This window comes from Bombus impatiens, unplaced genomic scaffold, assembly GCF_000188095.3.
Source record: "Bombus impatiens unplaced genomic scaffold, BIMP_2.2 scf_0478, whole genome shotgun sequence".
Taxonomy (NCBI): domain Eukaryota; kingdom Metazoa; phylum Arthropoda; class Insecta; order Hymenoptera; family Apidae; genus Bombus; species Bombus impatiens.
Genome location: NT_176897.1, coordinates 1,679,855 through 1,699,474, shown reverse-complemented (window position 1 = coordinate 1,699,474; position 19,620 = coordinate 1,679,855). Strand labels below are relative to the sequence as shown.

The following is a 19,620-nucleotide window of genomic DNA, read 5'->3' as shown; positions in this document are numbered from 1 at the left end:
ATATATATAATATATATATATAATATAATATATATATATATATATATATATATATATATATCGATAAATAAATTCTATCCTACGTTGTACTATATAATAAAACGATTACATTTTTGATTAAATGATATTTCGTACGGATATTTTGAACAGATACACGTATCTCGTACGTACTAGAGATATCGTTAAAATGTTTTCAATATACAATCATCGATCCGTATTTCGATAAAAATGCAACAAAGATAGAGGATAAATTTATTTGATCGATTTTAGCAGGGAATCGAAGGTCGAAGCCAGTATCAACACCACGGACACGATTCGTACGTAACTCGCACACGCTTATGTATGTATGTGCCGAGAAGCGCACGAACGACCATTAATGGTCGCACACCCCCTACAAGGTGGAGTAGAAGATCATGGTCGATCGTATAAGGCGTTCCATTCGTCGGATCGTTGACCGTGCAAGGTGATACCGTATTGTTCACCTACGGTCCTCTCTTCTTGCGCAAGCAAATCAATTTCCACCGAAAGACTACTTAACCTCTTTTACTCCTGTCCGTAAAACGTCGCCTCTTCTACTTTCCACGTTCTACGGCCACACGATGCTTTCTAATGCGTCAAAGGTATCGCGTGACTTTCGTGGAAAGTCATTTTCCGCCGCGTAGATGGCGATTTCGTTGCTAATTAAAGACGTGCCTTTACGCTATGATCCCAGACGAGCTCGTCGTAACTTTTATCGTAATTTACGTCTTGGTTCGTTAACTTTGTATCGAGTGGACGTAGTACGGTAAAAGTTATCTCTAGTTTCGATAAGCTCGTAGACTAACTTGTCTTATAAACTGCTAAAAAGAAGTTTAAATTCGGAATACGATACGAAGAGCTCTTTCTTCTCGTGTCGTTGGCGTTCGTGTATTTTATTCGAATTCCTTTTATTTCATATTAAGAAATAAGAGGGAGTTTAAAAAACGAAAATAATACAGCTTTCGAATAATCTTAATATTATTTTCATTTCGCTTCGCGTACGTTTTACATAGTACTCGCTGTACTCTTAAATATGGAAAGCGATCTCTCTTAAGGTGCGAGTCGCTTCGTTACGACTGTATTGTACTCGTATCTTTATATGGGTGAATTTCGTTTTCACTTTGTTCGATTAAACGTAGTCTCATCACGCGTTAAGCGTATATTTGCGCATTATCTTTTGCGATAATAATCTCTATTATTTTGCAAATGAATTCTTTCGAAATGCTACTTTCACCGTCAAAAGTTACGTCCTTGCGTAGCAACCGCGTTAATTCGTAACTTTACCAGATTCCAATCTGGCAATCGGTGTTAACAATTCGTATCGCGTTATCACGCTCCATAAAAACTATACAAAAGTCGTAGGATAAACCAGGATTAAACTAAAAATAATAAAGAACGGACAAATCCCTTGGCCGAGAGTTAAATTTATCAAAGTGTAATTTCTGGAAAACAATTGCACCGCTATATCGGTTTAATTTCCTATCGTCACGAATAAACGATTGGAAGGCAGATGGAGGGAAAAAGATCATTGCGCGAACCGTTGCCGCGCTGACGATTCAGCGGAGAATCGCGAATCGTAGAAGACCGGAGTCTTCTTCTAGACGGATCTAATCCACGTATCGATTTACACACGTGATATCGAGGGTCTTTCGACGATACGAAAGTGGCAAGGGGATGCGAGAATCGCATTTCCAAGTTCGGTTCGTGCAAACCAGACGGAAAATTTTAATTTCTGTCTCGAGGCTACTCCGCCCGGTACCCGTTGCCACGTCGCTTTCACACCACTCGTGTCTCTCTCCCTTTCGAATTTCACTCCTTTCCCACGTCTGTTCGCCACGCGTTAGCCAACCATTCTTCGAATTTCAGTAAACGCGCTTTCTTCGAAGCTATTAGACGTTTTCGTCGCAGCTTTTCTCGTTACGGTCGTTCTTGCTGAAATCGGAATAACGATTGGTCGTTTTTACGCGATTGCCCGTAATTCTCCGTTCTGTTCGAAGCTTCCAAAGTCGTTCGATCTACGATTCTAATTTACGTAAGTTATGGAATACTTTCACGATTTTGCGACTCGCTGAGAAACGTGGTAAAATTCCTGGTCGTTCGTTCTTACCTGTTAATTCGTTGTGACGTTGCAACTCGAGCAGCTCCGGTCGCATCGTAACTCGCCACTGTAGTCGTGCGTCTCCGTGGTCGTTGTTTAGTCACGTATACGTTCTCCGTGTTGCATCGTTTCGCCGGACTCTCTCTCCGCTTCTTTTCTTTCTCGTTCTTCCTCCGGCCGGATCGCCGATCCCGCGCCTCGTTTCCATCCATCCGCTGCTACACGCTACGTAGCGTTAAATTTCGACTGCCTCGTGTTCCACCGCAAAAAGCGATCGGTAACGGTTACACGTGTCTTAAATTACATAAACAGTTACGTTAGCGAAATTGTTGCACGCACGATACGTAAGTGCGACGACGTTTGTACGCCGCGCTGTGATAAAAACGCCTTCGCGTCGAAATCCGTCGGTATAACGAGCGAAAGGTATTTCTTTTTGATATCATCCGTTAAAACATCGTCTACTATCGAACTGATCCTCTTTTGCCTTTCATACCCGTCTCGTACGACGTCTATCGATAGAATTTTTTAGAACGCGAATGAGCAAACAATCCGGTAAGTATAAATATCCGCTAAAAGAGAATAGTCGCGATAGTACGAAAGAGAAAAGAAAAATGGATAATGTCTATTGTCGATCTAGTAATTTCACGGGTATGTCGCGTTTTTCTTCCTTTTTATCGTGATTATTGAAAGTAAATCGTCCGATCAAGTTCGTCGAATCTTATTCATCGATTCTGTACTGTGTGGTCTACGAGCCTGGCTCGGTATCGGTGTAACGGAGCAAGAATAAAATAACAGCAGACACATCGATATCCAAGAAATAAAAGGAGACGTAACAAACAAAAATATATAGGCATGTAACTTCGACGATCTTATAAAAAGCGTTCTATCTTCCCATTGATTGCACGACGGTCCATCCTTTTCTTCGTTATCCGTCCTCCGCTTCCAACGTACTCCGATGCCGCCGCCCTTCGTCTTTCGTAGACTTTTCTATTACTTGGAACGCTTCTACGCTCACCCGTCCTCTTGTATCTTTCTTTCGTCTCGTTCTCTCTCGAATTCCTCGAGCTTTCATCGAACTCTGCCGCGCTTCGTCTCTATTTCGTCGTTTTACTACTCCCTTCCTGTTCGCTTGCTTCGACGCGAAGAATCGTTCGTTTTAAATTCATGTCCACCCTGTCGTTTGTACGGTCCGAGCACGAACAGTCGCGATACGATCTTGTTTTTCGTTGGAAAAAGGGACAGGGAAATCCTTGGTATGGTCCAAAATAGGTACTTTAGGAATACTCTTTGAAGATGTTAGATCTTTCTTGCTGTAGCACGCGTGCACTTTTCCTTTATTCTCCGAAGATGACTTCAAATTCCTTCGAACTATCCACTATTTTGGATAATTTTATCACGGCCAGCTGAATTTTGCGCTTCGTTTTATACTTTTCCATCGATCAGGATCACTCGCCTCGAACCGGAAAAGACGTTCGAAAGATATTTCTCTCCGTCCTCGTGTCGGACACTGACCCGATGGATCAGCGATTGATCGATACACGTACGAGTATTTCGAAATCGATGTTTCTCGAAAGACGAACGAGTTTGGACGCAAAGTCGAACGAAAAAGTATCGCTTGGAATGGAACAACAAAGTGGTTGCCGTTCTTATTCAGATGCCGTCGTCCCGATGCAAATGTTAGATGCAAATGGCTATGGGAAGGGAAGGGGGACGGAAGAGGTTCGCTCACGGGTACGGATCACGCTCCGTTATTTCCTGGCAGACACGAGTCGATTCGACGACCCTGTGCACAGTGCACGGTGCACGCGCGTTCCTCTTAATCCACGAAACCGAACCACCGTGGTGAGCTGTTTTTAAACTGGCACGGCGACGCAACGCGTTCCTTGGTTCTGATGGCGGGGCGCGACGATTAGATATCGACGGATATACGTACATACGCCTCGAGTTGAGGGGTGTGTTGCACGTTCTTTCGGCGATCGGTCGCTCTCGCCGCACTTCGTTTCGTTTTTTACGATCTTTGTCGGAAAGATTCTTCGAACTTCAACGGAAAATCTACCGATATTTTTAGAACAGCGGTATCCAAAAACGATAAATCGTCGCATCGATCCGATACATTTTCTCGTGAAAGGGGATGCGCTATAGACAGTCTAAACGTATAGTCTACCGTCTCCGCGAGAAGATAAAAAGCACTGTTTTCAATGATTAACGCGCGATTAATCAACGAATCGATCAATCGATAGGTTTAATAGCGAAACTAATGGAACAGTTATTTCCCTTCGAGAGCAGCTTACGAAATCTTACCACTTCGGATAGCTAAGCATTTTTCCCTCTCCGGTGTAATATATCGAACTGAAGAAAAAACATATAAAACAAATACGTGTCTATATAATTTACATTTAAAAATAAGTTGGGATAATTCTCAGTGTCACGAGATAATCGTACGTATTAGCGACTGATCTACGCGTCGTATATTTTTAGCGCGTTTCTTATATTTTGAAATCGGATCGAATTTTAGCGGGATAATATTTCTACGAACGTTATAGCTGTAATTTCGTTTATCGTTCTCTATTTATTAGCATCCGAGTCTGTTGGTAATCAGGCCGGAAAACGAAGAACCATACGTACACGTAGTTCTGGAGTATATTTGCGTGACGTGCCTCTTAAAAAGCCCTTCTGTCGGAGGTCTGCGTAATTTTTTCGTTACCATTAACTCGAGAAGGAATCTAGACTCGATTTACGGTTGCCTTTCAGGCAGAAATTCAAGGTATTTCGGTATCCTGTATCGCTTGTGCCGGAAATAAAGGAGTATTCTTAGCGGCGCAGTCGTGAATATGTACCGCAGCTTCCGGTACACACGTTCGGTTCATTTGTTTCTTTTAATAACGAGATTTCAACGTGGAAAGAATCACAAAACGCGAATAGCCACAAATGACTCGAGCCACGTCGCATACGAATTAGTCGAAACCTTAACACGAACGTTCCTTCGATCGTAAATATCCACTGGCTTTTGTTTTCTTTAACTCGATACACCACGCGCGCACGTTTTCACAGAAAATTCGTTATTTTCCACCGTTTATGAGAAAGAGAATGAGACGTGTTTTCGGTATGCTGGGAAATGGCAGTAGTCGTGCGTTTAAGGGCTAATATTTATTTGTCTCGTCTTATCGTTGGAATTTTGTCCGATGGACGATATCGAGTACGTTTGTCGATAAATTCAGTCGGTTCTTTAGCGAAATCGATTGTCCTCTTACCTGTTCGTTCGTAGACGTGGCTTCAGTTCTTCGCAGGTTTCTTTCTGTCAGTTTTCGTCTTTTCGCACTTTTCTCTCGGTCTTTTTTGTTCCGCCTCGAGAATCGCGAACCATTGCTCCTTTGATCCACAAAATGAAATAGGTGGTATGGTATCCAAGTGTTCGTAGTACGTATCCCACTTGTTCACGAAATACTCCGCCATGTCGCACTTGGGCCAGGGTTTCGCTTTACACGAAGGACCTTTCACAGATAATTAGCTTTCGACGGCGTTGGAATATAAGATTTACGAAATTAGCGTGTATTTCAGAATTCTATAAAATACGCGATAGGTAATATACCGGCACGCGTAGAAAGGAGTTGCTTGGTTGATCGGTTTAAGGAAACTGGATTCGTTTAAGAATGTACGTATATACGAAGGAATCGCGGCTGAACATTATCACGATGAAATTCATCTTTTGTATCGTCTGAATCATCCGGTGCCCGCTTGTCTAACTTCGGTCCCCGTTAAAAAAACCGCAATTTAAAATAACGCGCCTCGTAATGGATTTACAATTTGTAATTTATAATTCGAACGATTTTATAATGGTTTTATAATTTTTCACTCGCCGCGAAATCACGATAACTATCGCTCCGAGTTTGCTCCCTGTTGCACCAGGTGAAAAGTCGTATTTTCAACTAGAAATACGCGCCATATAAAAGTTTCTTCGTCGTTATACAAATTAATTTCGGTTAAAAGTTTCGTTTCTTTCTTTTTTTCCTTTTGAGAAAATAAGTATATTTGCTTATCGTAAATTATTTACCACCGCAGGGAGTACGCGGACAATCGTGTTGTAACCCGTTTCGATGGTAGCAATCGCAATCTATGTAAACTACTCCTGCATACAGTTCCCGAGATTTAATTTTTTTCAAACGGATCTTCGTCGGTTTTTCCAACAATTTCTTCGACTTCGAATCTCCATTTTTTGACCGTGGGTTTGCGCGTTGAACTTGCCGAGACTTTTCAACGTTCTCTGCCTAGAAAACATCTCGTACTTAGTCCTTTGTCGCATTAAAATCCGCTGTTCGTTATGATTTCTCGTTCGAATGTTACGAGTTTACGATTAAACGAGTAGACTCGCTTAACCAAATGTTCGTTTAATTGGCTATTGCGTAAAAGTTTGAAAATGGGATTCTGGTAATTTCTCAGCCATAAATTCAAATTAGCAGTTCGACGTCGGTATGCTGCCGCGTGCGTGTAGTCTCACCTGCCGCACAATTTTGCAAGGTAAATATGTAAATGGAAAACGCGGCAACGCTTGGAAAAACAAAAAACGTCGTTTCACGTCTGCCGTCGGCAACGCTTGAAAAACGCAAGACGTCGATTCACGCCACCCGACGTCCTCGGCTGTGTTATGTATGGATAATGAATTTCGTAATACTCGTTCGAACGTCGCGAATATCGTAAGGTACGGAATAAACGATTTTATTTTCAACCTTGCTGTAACGAATAAGACGAATAATATCTCGTATATTCGACGCTAAGTATTTCCGAACCTCTTAAATCCATCCAAATTCTCGACATTCCTTGAAAATCTATTAGGTCGGCTATCTACGTTACAGTATCTACGCTATAGAGAACGTCCATCTTAATAAGTATGCATTACGCAATTTTTCATTAGAAACAATTTTATTAAACGAGTTGCACCGTAAATTACAATTTCACTTGCAAAGCGACTACGTTTTTTCAACGGTTACTGACACTTGTATATCGCACGGACTCGACCAGGACGTGCCCGAACATGTTTTAGGGAAAAATAAAGAAAAGGAATACGAGTCGACCCTGGTTATTCCCTTAAGTTCATCGAAGGCCGACGAAATAAAACCAACCTGTGTGGTTTCGTTGGTTCGTGGTTAGTTGGGACATGCATCGGTTCGTTGCAAACATTGCATTTCTTTCTTCTTTAATTCGAGCACGATGTTTGGAACGGGCAAAGTGCACTGATCCTGAAGACCGTTCCTCTTTGAACGACATGCTTCGTAGCGAATCAATATATTCGGAGGCATATATTCCCTATACCGAGTCAGCAATTCCTCTGACGTAATTCGAGGAACACCCTTCGGCTTTGTACAATCCTCTGCATCGCTTCTAGATACTTCATCCCTCGTTTTGTCCACAACTGTGCACGGTACCAAAAGATATTTCTGCGTTTTAACGTCGGTAGAGTCGGTCTGCGATTCTGGATGTTGCTGAAGCGTGCTCGAACACGATTTTGATCTGTCCGTAGGCTCGTGCCTGCGACCAGAAGCGACAGCGTTGGTACGAGGTTTTCGACAATTTGGCTCGAACGAATTCGAACACGACTTAGGTCTGGGTGTTGGCTGACAGCAATAAGCAGGACAAACTCGTCTTCTCGGCTCCCGTTTCGAGGTATTTGGTTTATCGACGTCAAATGAATCGAGGCCGTTTCTACGTTTCACTGCCGGCAAATCGCGCTTAATATCGGTGACGTGCTTTTCTTTCGGTTGCTTCGTGCTTGGACAAGTAGCTGCGTAATTCGATGGCGAACACTGGAATTTTGAATCAGGTTGTTCGAAGCCTTTGATCCGAGGACGATCTTCTTCGTCGATAGTATCGGCCGATCGTTGGATTATCCTAGCAGTCGGTCCTTCCTCGCAAGCCTTAGATTCCATGTAACCGTAATAATCTTCGGCCCGTGGAAAAGCGATCATTCGTGTTTCCGGTCCACGCTCGTCGATCTTCGTTTCGAGAATACCGTGCGAACACGGTCCCGATTTCTCTGGTGGGCAGATAAAACCCACAGCCGTGGGCCGCTCGCTATCTCGAGGGACGCGCGTCTCGAAACACCTTTTCGCTCCAACGTCCCTGTCGTTTTTCAAGCATTTGGTGATTCTAGCTGTCGCCTGTTTCTTAGACGCGGTACAACCGAAGAACGTCACAGGTGCGTCCCGCTCTTCCACGTTACAATGGGTGTCTGCCTCTTCGATCGTTGGGCCGTACGCGACTTTGGAATACGGTTTGTCCGGATGTTTGTCGCCTTTTTCGATGTGTAACGTCGTTATCTTATCCGAGCCATTCGCGGACCGATTTTCCGTGGGAACCAAGACGGCTCTAGCGACCGGTCCCTCTGAACATTCGCGGGATTCCAGGCAAAAGGTCATAGGACGTTTCGCTATTGGACACGATTCGTTAGACGTCGTTGAATCTTCTCGAGGGTAAGACGCGATCCTGGAAGAGAAGTTGGTTTACTCGAAGCGAACGAAGGTGTAGAACAAGTTTCGAGTTTAATTTTCCTTTTGCCAAAGTTGCAACGATATAGGAAATTACGTTACTCGAGTTGGCTTCTCTAAAAATGTATCTATTTTTGAGATAGTTGTTCTTCGCAGACGTTCTAGTAAAGATTATGGTAATCAATTCGTTGGTGGAGAATCGTGGGTGGTAATTAATTACAGCTCATACTACGTTACGTCCTTCCTACCTGGCCGATGGTCCAAATTTTGTCGCTTTCGTCTCGACGAGCAAATTTATCTTCTGGTTGGCTGTACACCGATCCCCGGGAATTTGGACAATATGCGCCACAGGTTGATCACCTTCGAAACGACACTCCAGCAACGTAGATCCCGGTGGATAGCGCGGACAGCAGGTGGGTAGCGTGATTGCTGGATGTTGTTGAACGTCACGACGCTGTAGGAATCGAATTACATACAGCTCGTATCGTCCACTTGTCGTTGCCTCTTTCTTTTTTTCTGCTTGACTTTCGCGAACCATCTTCCACGTTTTTGTCCCAGCCGAGTTACGCTCTCTAAATAGCTCGCGCCAAGCTATTTTCGTACGCGATTTGATAGTTTTCGGCGAATGAACGCGTTGTACGTTTTAGGGAACAAACGAGTTAGAATCTTACGCATAATCGGATTGTTTTGACTCGATTGTTACGACGATATAGTCATATTCGTTCGATTCTCCAACCTTTCACCTTTTTACGACTATAAAAGTAACGAAACCCGTACTGCGCGAGTTGCGCTAAAATTTCACTACGGATTTCGCATCATACGTCCGTTAAGCATCGATGATTTTTTAAAAAATTGATTTACTATAGATTTATCATACCGATTCTTCCGCCTTTATTTGGTGTTGTTGGATTATAGGTAACGCGGATATAATTTCGCTTATGTACTTTCGAAATAGAAAGAGTACATGGTTTGCTTACGTTTCCTCGCTCTTTCCCGTTGTATGATTTGTAATTTTTAGGATTGCATGGGAAATTTAAAAATAAATTACGATTCGCAATCACGCTTACTTCGCAGAGAAAAGATCGGAAAGAAGCTAACGGTTAATAACGTTTGTCATTTGCATGAAATTGCGTTCAATTTATGCAAATAAACGATTATAAGTTCAATAATTATAAATTACCTTATAAAGAATCTTTCGTTCGAAGAAGAACGTAAAAAATGGAATATACGTTGAACGCTGAAATTTAAGTTAATTTAAACATAAAGTAAAGTTCACGCGGAATGGTTTTTTATCTAAATAATTTTTCTTTTTAATTCTTTTCTTTCCTTTTTAATACGGAAAACCTTATAGTGATTGTACTAATCGTGTTTCTTACATTTTGTATTCGAGGAAACTAATTACAAGAAAATACTTAGCGTCGAATATTTATAATTCCCTTAGCACCTATTGTTCGACCATCTAATCGTTCAAGTAAACAGCTAGATATTAAGATTCGTAGGGTTATCTGTGAAACTCGAAGCGAAAGGTTAAAAATCGATCTAGACTCTTACTACCGTAACTCAAAATTCATCGTTACACGAACGAGATTGATTTTTGTTTTTGCACGAGTGAATTTCTTACCTCGGGAGAAACAGTTTGTAGTTGTTTTTCGATTTCGCTGCAAACGCCTACCAACCGAGAGTCGTCGGTGTTCTTGCTAAAAGGGCAGAGTTCGATATTAAAAAACATGTATTTAGTTTAAAGCATCGTGCGATTAACATCGCGTTGGCAAATAATTCGTTCGCGTAGATGCAAAGGGGTCGTGTAATGAAAAATAATTTTTAAACGACGAAGAAGCATCTCTTATCGTTGTTATCACGATAGTGTTCGAAGGTACTGTCTTGCTGTTGACAAAAATTCACCGCTGCTTTAGAAACGTAAGTTTCTAAATCCTCTTTGTACGAAATAAATGTCTATGTCTATCTTTTAAATTTACCCCTCTGTACATTAACACGCAACTAAGAATCGGTCTGTGTATACAACGGCGGGCCGATGGCTCGATTCCAGAGCATCGATTTGCATTGCTTGCGAATTTCGCATTGCTCGTTGAACTAGTCAGCAGGATTGGCCGTTCATTGATTCAAATCCGAAATAAGCACGCTGGCGAATGTCCAGCCAGCGTATGCAAATCTCTCGGCCACTCCCCTATAAAAAGAAACTTGACGTTATGGTACAGCTGCACCCTTCTACCGCGCATCGTTCTCTCCTTCGTAATTCGAGCCCGTTGCACTTTTCTTTTTGTCAAATTGTATTTTTCGAGTGAACGCGCATTCGGATTCGTTAGAAGCGATCTAATCGCGTTCAAATACTATTCTAAATAAACGTCGCGCGTTGAACGAGTTACATACACGTGTACACGTGTCGCTATTAGTACAAAGAAATATGTATTTACGATATACGCGTACATAGGTAATTTGAATTTCCTAGAATGTTTTGTTATGCGTAATTTAAAAAAGAAAAACGTTTACGTTTTATAACAGTCTGTTAGAGTTATTAAGAAAATATTAATAATATTATTCCGTATAAGATGTAACAGAAGTAAAATGTCTTGCATTTCTTAATTACGTTCAGTTTTACTTATATTCTGTAATGTATCGGGGATATCAAATCCATCGAAGAGAGTCCATTCCAAATTGAAGAAAACGGAAATAGAAGATTGCATAAACCACGAATAGTGCGTTAACTTTCAGCGAGCGAAGTCGGTACGATCCATTTCTTTTTTCATTGTTTCTTTACCCGCGTTACATCTGACCGGTTATAGCGATTGATACGTTGGAAATTTTCTATATCACTTTCACGGATTTAGAACGGAATACCAATGAATAAGCATTCATTTAGTTAGATAAACTTTACGTTTTATCTCTTACGATCAAGGTGAAAGTGATTCTATCTAACAGAATTAAAATAAACGTTATTTCGTTTAAAACGATCATTTGCGAAAATTTACGCAAACTGACTACGATTATGTATTTGGATGCTTACGTTTGAAGAATATTACTTTCTGGCACGCGCATATTCTTTGCAGCAGCCGCCATAATTTTCTTGATTATGTATCCTCTTTATTGGTACGTCAATGAGACTCGAGTGCATACCTCGTACGCTCATAAAAAACACGCATAATTTAAGAATTTTCAATAAAAATGTATGTTTTCACAAAAATTTTAAAGCTTCCACATGTTTCTACCGCCTGAAGCCTGATGCGTAGTAATTCTTTCTTCTGTTTCCGATTCTGCTATTCGTAGCGATTGAAAAATCGAGGATATATTCAAACGGAACACACTGTCTCCTAGTCGGTCATAGTAAAATAATACATATGTATTTCGAGAAGTAGTAATTTCTTACACTGTAAAACGCGTGACGTCTGTCTTTATATTTTCTCGTTAATTCTTATAATGCAGGATAATCCAAACATCTATTCGTTCGTGTTCGATTTTAAGAAATTTTGTTCCATATTACAACTATTTAAACGACATTTGTAATTAACGGCGTGTTAACGTTTCACAACATATGTATTTGTACACCTTCCACTTGTACATCTTGAATAAGTATAAACGCGTTGTAATAGAGTTTGAAGATAAATAAAGGTTTATTACAGATGTAAAATGTACAACGTGACTCCCGGTGTGCTTATGCAAATAATATAAATCATCGAGCCTTCACTGGTGGCGGTGTTCCCTTTCCAAGCTGGATAAAACGAGGATTGTAAAACGTTGGTGCGACATGCAGCTACATACAAATTTAATCTAATTGAAAATATATGTCGTTTTATCGGATCGTAATTCCTTATCGGGTCTGCCGCAGTCGTGAAAAGATCCTGCAGCGTCCTGGTACCATAAATACCATGGCATACCGCGGTAAAATTAAACACGAGTATTCTTGTTCCAGTTACTAGTATTCGAATATGACCATAGTATTGGAAAACTTACGAAATTTAGACTACGATTCGATACTGTATCTTACAGCCTTAAAGAGAGAGAGAGAGAGAGAGAGAGAGAGGGTTGTACTAATTACTTCCGAAAATCACCCGCTGGATCAAGAAAACAAAACGGCTAATAATACATCTTGTCCACACATCCATTTATGATTACAAACGTGAATCGTTATCGATTGTCTCTCGAGGATCGCGAAGAAGAAACCAGGTAAATGACCAGACGGAATATCAGCTGGTAGATACGTGTATCGAGGCTACATGCGAGTGCCTATTCAAACAGCAGGACGGGACACTACCTATAGCTATGCGGTTTCGTTACGGTCGAACGGTGGAACGAGTTGAAAACTAACGAACCTTTCTTCCCATGCACCGAACTAGCCCGTAATACCTCGACAGAGTTTCTAGGGTCGATCTGGCGTTGTTTTCAGCTCTGAATCTGACTTATCGCGCAACGTTCGCAGGTACGATGAATCACGATTTTCCGACAATCTACGTGTCTATCCATCACTGCTGATCGTTTGAATCGATTAGATGTAATTCGAAAATCAATATCAAGCGATTGTGGAAAGATGAATCGGCTGCGGTAACTAATGTATGATCAATTTTGCTGGGTTTTTATAATCTACTATTAAATGAAATTTGGATTGTGAGGTGGAGTGCTAAATATCGACGAGATCAAGTTTAACGCTAGTCGCCAGAAATAATAATTCGTTCTTTACAAATACACGTACGTTTACCATTCGAGGACATTTGGTTGCTGTTTTTGAGACATTTTGAATGAGTAACGTTACGTTTGTAGCTCAAATATAGATATGCGGTAACACAATTTTTATAAATTTTATTTGCAAGTATTCTATTTGCAAGTATTCTTTGTAGTATTACGAACTAATTTTACATTATCGTATGTAATTTACGATTTAAAAGCATATTATTTGGAAATATTATATTATAGATACGGGCGTTGCCGCGAAGTAAAATAATTACGAATTTAAACAAGATAATTATTTTACTTCAATGATGCTTCGTACAAACATCTATGGACAATTAAACATCATTTCTTCGTTTTTTTATGAAATAAAAAAATTACCACATGCAGCGGGATTTGAACTCGGGATACTCGCCCTACCTACGGTCGAAGAGGTCCAACGGTATTTTTATACAAATTTAAGACAAATAAGCTGTTTTTTCAATTTTGAAAAGCTTTTTAACAACTTGCAAAAAATCTGTCAGGAGTGGGATTCGAACCCACGCCTCCAGAGGAGACCAGAAGGCACGTGGAGATCAGTTAGTAACTGATAAGGTGAACACCTTGAGTCTGGCGCCTTAGACCGCTCGGCCATCCTGACATGTGGTAACATCTTTTCATAAAATACGAAACGCTCTTCTCGAATTATGTTTTGTAGTTATTTTATGACGCTTTAGTGCTACGATTGTCTCTTTTTAACGGAATATACATAAATAAGGTAATTCTGTTCCTAGGTATATAAAACATTGGTAAATTCAGCTTTGTAACGAGATATACTATTATTTACATTGTTATTTTCATTTTTAGAATCTTTTGTTAGAATCTTTGAAAATTTAACTTTTAACAATTAAATTTCCTCGGCATCGGTGAACAATCATCAATGAAACTTTAACAGGCATGAGACGCAAAACGAATCGCATACGATAGTAGTAGTAGCGCATTGATACAGGATCTCTCGTAGCTTCAACGAGACACCGATAAATTAGTTTCGTATTATCCCCCTGTCCTTGGTATCGCCTTACGACCCCCGGCCGGTAGGTCCTTCCCATCATCGACTACCGTATCTTTTCCCCACGAACTGTCTCGTCGATAAAAACAGCGTGAGCCAACCGACGCGACGCATAAGAAAAAAGAAGAAAAACAAGCGGCGCGACAAAACAGAAAGAGACACGCGGATCTACATGGAGCGGCGTCCTTTTTTTTTTATACGCACGACCACCGTTGTCCCTTAATCCGTTGACGACGGCGCGGCGCGGGCGTTGTTTAATCCGCTCGTAAATCTGGCGCTTATTTTCCGCGAGCGAGCAGCGAACGAAGGGAACGATAGGGGTTAGAATTAAGACAGCGCGAAGTTCATTGCCAACGTTAATAGAATAACGTAATGGAATGCGCGGTGCACTTTGTGTCTTATACGGGTCCTGATAATTACGCGATCCCCGATGTCGTTCACCCCGACGCGGCGCGGCGCGGTGTGGCGTGGCATCGTCGGCTTTTCCATCGTGTTCAACGTCGGCCTTAATTAATCAGCCGAGAAGCAGAGTCTGTCGATGCCGATGGTGAACGGGCTTTGGATCACCTAATAACGATACCGATTCGATGGCATAACGAAATAAAGGGAGTCTTAAAGATACAAATACGCGTCAATGATATAACTTGGAGATTACAAAGCAAAGAGTTATAGTTAATTTAATTACAAATCGAAAGTCGTTTCTTTTAGTACGTCAGCGTTCGCAATCGATAGTATGATAATCGAAATCGCCCTACATCCCAGAGAGGAAGACTCGAAGAAACACGTCCGAGGTAATGATTAATGTCGCGAAAAGTAATTGCTATCCTGGACAAGCTTAGCCCAGCGATTTATCTTTCGGTCGAATCAATAATACTCGTTCCTTCGTCTCTATCACTGCGAGAGGAAATAAGTTTTGATTTACAACGCAGACACGGTCGAGATCAGGCGGATCGCGTTAAGCTCGCTACTAATTACAGCTTATTGTATCCAAGCACGATGGTTTCGCGGTTTCGCGTCGCGGCTAGCCGCGCGAATCGACCACGATCGATGCCGGAATCGTTAATTGGGATCGTCGAGGGCGGCTCTCGCTTCTTCTTCTCTCAGCTGCTACCGCTAATGACTCGTGGAATTTAGTTACTCGTGCTAAGACACGTGTTTTTACGCGTCTTGCCATTGTTGTTTTTTTTCAGGCTGATGGCGTTATTTCGCGGTGTGCGGTATTAAATTTTCTCAGGACGACCAATAGGAGCGGGTAATTAAACGCGAAATGTCTCGCGCAGCTTCTTGGTGATCCAGATTTGTTTTTAATTGCGGCAAGTTGACGGTGTCTGTAGATAATATAAACTTCGAGAGTAATATTTGTGTAGGTTTTAAATTAACACGTTCGCTGCACATCGGATTGTCCTTACTTACGATCGTCTGCTATACTGCTGCCCTTTTGGACTTGTTGTTACTTCCGATCAAAAACGTACACCATAAACGTACGTTAACTCTTTCGTTATTATAATAGCTGTTGGTAAATTTATCGCTGCGCATTAGGTTACGTTCTTTTCATCGATCATGCCGATAAGACGCGAGGTTTTGTTAAAGAAATCATATATTAAATTAACACGGTGTGTTCTTCCTCGTTCTTCCGTTAAAATTCATTTTCACTCGTAGCTTCCTCAAATTAAGTATTTCGATTGCTCGTGCCACTTTTTCATACGAACATATTATACGCGTGTGGTCTTGAATGGTGGGCGTCATGTGGGATCAGAGCGATGCGATTAAGCAAGGTTGCGAGCTATATTGAAACCTCGCGTCTCGTAATCATGGAAATTGAAAGAGGAAATTGTTCAGTTCCTTGGAAGAGTGGGTTGCAGTTGTTTCGATGATAGTGATTTTGGCTAATTTGTCTTCGATGGTCTTTGGCCTTGGCACAAAGCGTTCGAGATTCGATTAAATGAACTAACGACAGATTTCGTACTTTGCATTTCACGATTGCAGGTCTTAAACGACGCAGGATGGAAATTTATTCCGATTTATCGATTTATTCGAATTATAATCTTTGATCGTCGCGCTACGTTTGACAGATTTAATAAAACAACGATACGTTTTCTCTTAAATTCGTTGTGCTAAATTTGTTGCGAATGAGAAAAGTGTCATTATTGATAAACGTGACAAAATCTAAAGAAACGTCGAGCGAAATATCGAAAAAGGAACGGGATCGGAGGAAGCTCGGAATGGATGGATGAATCAAGTAACAGCGAAAAACGGCCGAGCCGAGACAAACTCCATCATGCGCAAGGGCTGCCAGCGAGCGAAGAAAAAGAAGGACAAGAAGAAACATCGACGTCGTGGAACGCGAAAGAAAACGGGGCGTCGAGGGGCGCAGAAAGGACGGAAGACGCGGTGCAGAGGGGTCGTAGCGTGTGTCGAATGAAAAAGAATCTCGTGACGCACGTTTTCCTCGCAAACAAGCAGGATCCAGCAGCGTAACGCAGCACCGTGGCTTTCCTCGTGCACGCGGCGCGGCGATCCATCACGCGTGCGCGTTACGCGCCTCGTACGCATCGTTTGCAAGCGACGAACGCGACCCACGGCGCCGTCCATGGCGATCCTTATCGACCAAGATCCGCGCGGAATCGATCGCTGTTCTTTGTACGAATGTAGAGATACACTCGATGGATGGAAAATTCGAAGCGCGATCGCCCGATCGATCAACGTTCCACGTTGGAATTGGAACGGAATAAGGCGTCGATTGAACGCAATTTCAGCGCGCCTTCTCCGCCATTACCCGACTGTTTGAGAAATCGAGGAAGAATCGTCGATAACGAATTTCACCGAAGATATTAACGCTCGTACACTCGTCTAGAATATATGTTATATACACGAGCGATCATTACTAGACCGTTTTATAAGGCGTAAAAAAGCATTCTAGATATCTTGGATATTCTTCCGAAAAACATCGGTGACCGATTGGCTTGAAATTTAAAAGAGGTGGTAGACCCGAAACGTAGACTTTTAGCTTTGGATATTTATTGGTTTCCGAGATAGTAGTACAAATCTTTCGATACTATACATTGAATGCTACCTATTTAGACGTTGCTGATACAACCGTCTTTGTTGTATTAGTCGTTGTTCTATAAATACATCCCGAGGCTCCTGTCGCTATTATGTCATCGGCAACGGTTGTGTTAGTAACGTCTGTACAGGCACCGTTGCACGCACGTATAGTACCGAAAGATTTTTATTAATATCTCGAAAAGGAATAAATGCCCGGAACTAGAATTTTATATTCGAGGTCTACTCCCTTTAAATTTCAAGTAAATTGGCCACCTTTTGCAAGTGCAACCGACATTTTATATCTAATGTCTGCTTACGATTCAATACATGTCCTAGATGCAACAAATTTGCCTATGCACCCACGTAATGCATATCTAAGAATTTTGATTTGAATTCTTTTAATATTCGGATTGATTCGTTCTATAAGCACGCTGCCTGCGATGTTCTATCTACATGGATCGCATGCATATCCCGTAAATAAGTCAGTTTTCAAAATTTTAGACGAAATTTAATATGTAATTAATCACGGAGCGTGTACGAAATCTCAGTCTCGTAAAAAGTTAAGAAAGAAAATTGATTCTTGGGTTTAAAGCTACCCGTCGATTGCCATACAAAGCTAAGAGGGTCAGGATGACGCACGAGGATCGCGCTCTGATATAATTGAAATTTAAGCGACACCCTCTGCTTCCTCGGACTGCACCCACTGGGAACATAGAAGTATGTATAAATAACACCTGTTGGCGAGAAACACGCGAAGGATGACACCTACTGTTCCTGATGAAATTTAAATCGCGGTTGCAACATTCGTCGATTGGACGAGTTTGCGTCAAGAATCGAACGTTGATGCTGAATCGATGCCTTGGATCGGGGACAATGGAATTGATAATAATTGAGCGGTTGTTCCGATAACCCAATCGAAGACTACTCGAGCAAGCTAAGTCGTATGTTGCCTTGACGAAATTGAAATTTAAATCATAGCTGCTCGTATCGATGCACGGCACCTACGGTCTGTGATGAAACTTAGAGTTGCAAAATTTGTCGGTTTAACGATACCCGTCGCTCGGATAAAGAGCAGTCGTCGACCGTCGGAATTAAAATTTCAACCGTTCGCGCAATTCCAGCTGTCTCGGATTTAATTTACGTAATAATACTATAATATGTGTATAATGATAACGATAACCAATCACATATTATGTATAGTGTACTTAGGTATATAATTAAAGGTTGATAATCCTAGTGTCGATACACAAATTTACTACATCCTTCAGCGAAATATAGTATCATGTAGTATTTTATGGAGAAAGTCGCCGTAAAGTTTACGGTTGCCATAGAAATTGTCCGGCGAAAACGATCGGCCTGGTTGAACGTACAATTTTGCAGAAGCGGCTTGGTTTCACCAAACTATTTATGAATTTTTCCTGTTCGCAGAATTACGCTGTTAAATTATCTTTTTTCGCTCACAGGATGGAAATCGTCGTGATAGTAAATCGACGGCGTTTGCTCCAGTTTCGAAAGAGTTCCTGCAGAGCAGGAAACGATTATCGATTGCGATCTTAGGTCCGGTCTGAGTCAGCGATGCTTTGAACGTTGGTAATAGACATGAAAAATTGCTTCGAATATCATCGATGATAACATTTAAATTTCACATTCAATATTTAATCATTGGTACTATTGGATCGTGAGTAACCTCTACAACGATTTCGATTAAGGTAATTTTGATTTGTATTCCTTATTTTACGTGATCAAGTCGCCGTCAACCGCGTACGATATAAAAATCAAATTAAAACTACATCGATTCGGAATAATACCATGTTACATCTATTGGACGACGTTCTTTTAAAAAATTATTCGATCTTGAACCAATATCTAAAGACAGAGGGAAAAATCGTATATTCCTAAGTCAATGTAAATACATGGAAATAAGAAGATAAACGTTTTCTGTGAAAAGTAAAATTATTCCTTATTTCAAACGAACGCTACATACATACCTAACAATTTTACATCATTTTGAATTCCTCTGTAACTCGTCGAAGCTGTTAATTCGCTGGAAATCACTAACGCAAGTCTATCAGGATAAAATCATTCGCGTGGACAGTCTTCTATTTTCAGAAAGGTATTTCCTGTTTTTAAAAATACCTACTATGATACAGTGGATAGGATGGTACTTTTTCGATACACCGAAGTACTTAATCGTGCTTATCAGCTAGAACGATCAAAGTTCTATAGCGCCGTTTAAGTAAACCAAGAGCGAGAAA

The 19,620-nt window shown here is 41.2% G+C and overlaps 2 protein-coding genes and 1 non-coding gene across 20 annotated transcripts in view; 1 reads left to right on the top strand and 2 right to left on the bottom strand.

Moving 5' to 3' along the window:
* The window catches only part of LOC100743674 (probable Ras GTPase-activating protein), a 261,958-nt gene that overhangs the window by 175,219 nt on the left and 67,119 nt on the right, over positions 1 to 19,620 (top strand). The gene's annotated exons all lie outside the window — the stretch shown is intronic.
* LOC112213108 lies at positions 6,613 to 12,288 on the bottom strand. Its single transcript, XM_024368787.2, has 4 exons — positions 11,618 to 12,288; positions 10,217 to 10,292; positions 8,844 to 9,049; positions 6,613 to 8,593 (listed from the first exon to the last, which is right to left on the bottom strand). Exons 1-4 carry the CDS (start codon positions 11,668 to 11,670, stop codon positions 7,258 to 7,260), a joined length of 1,671 nt encoding a protein of 556 aa, XP_024224555.1. The 5' UTR covers positions 11,671 to 12,288; the 3' UTR covers positions 6,613 to 7,257.
* On the bottom strand, positions 13,791 to 13,912 carry TRNAL-CAA. Its single transcript has 2 exons — positions 13,875 to 13,912; positions 13,791 to 13,835 (listed from the first exon to the last, which is right to left on the bottom strand). It is a non-coding gene; the product is annotated as a tRNA-Leu (tRNA).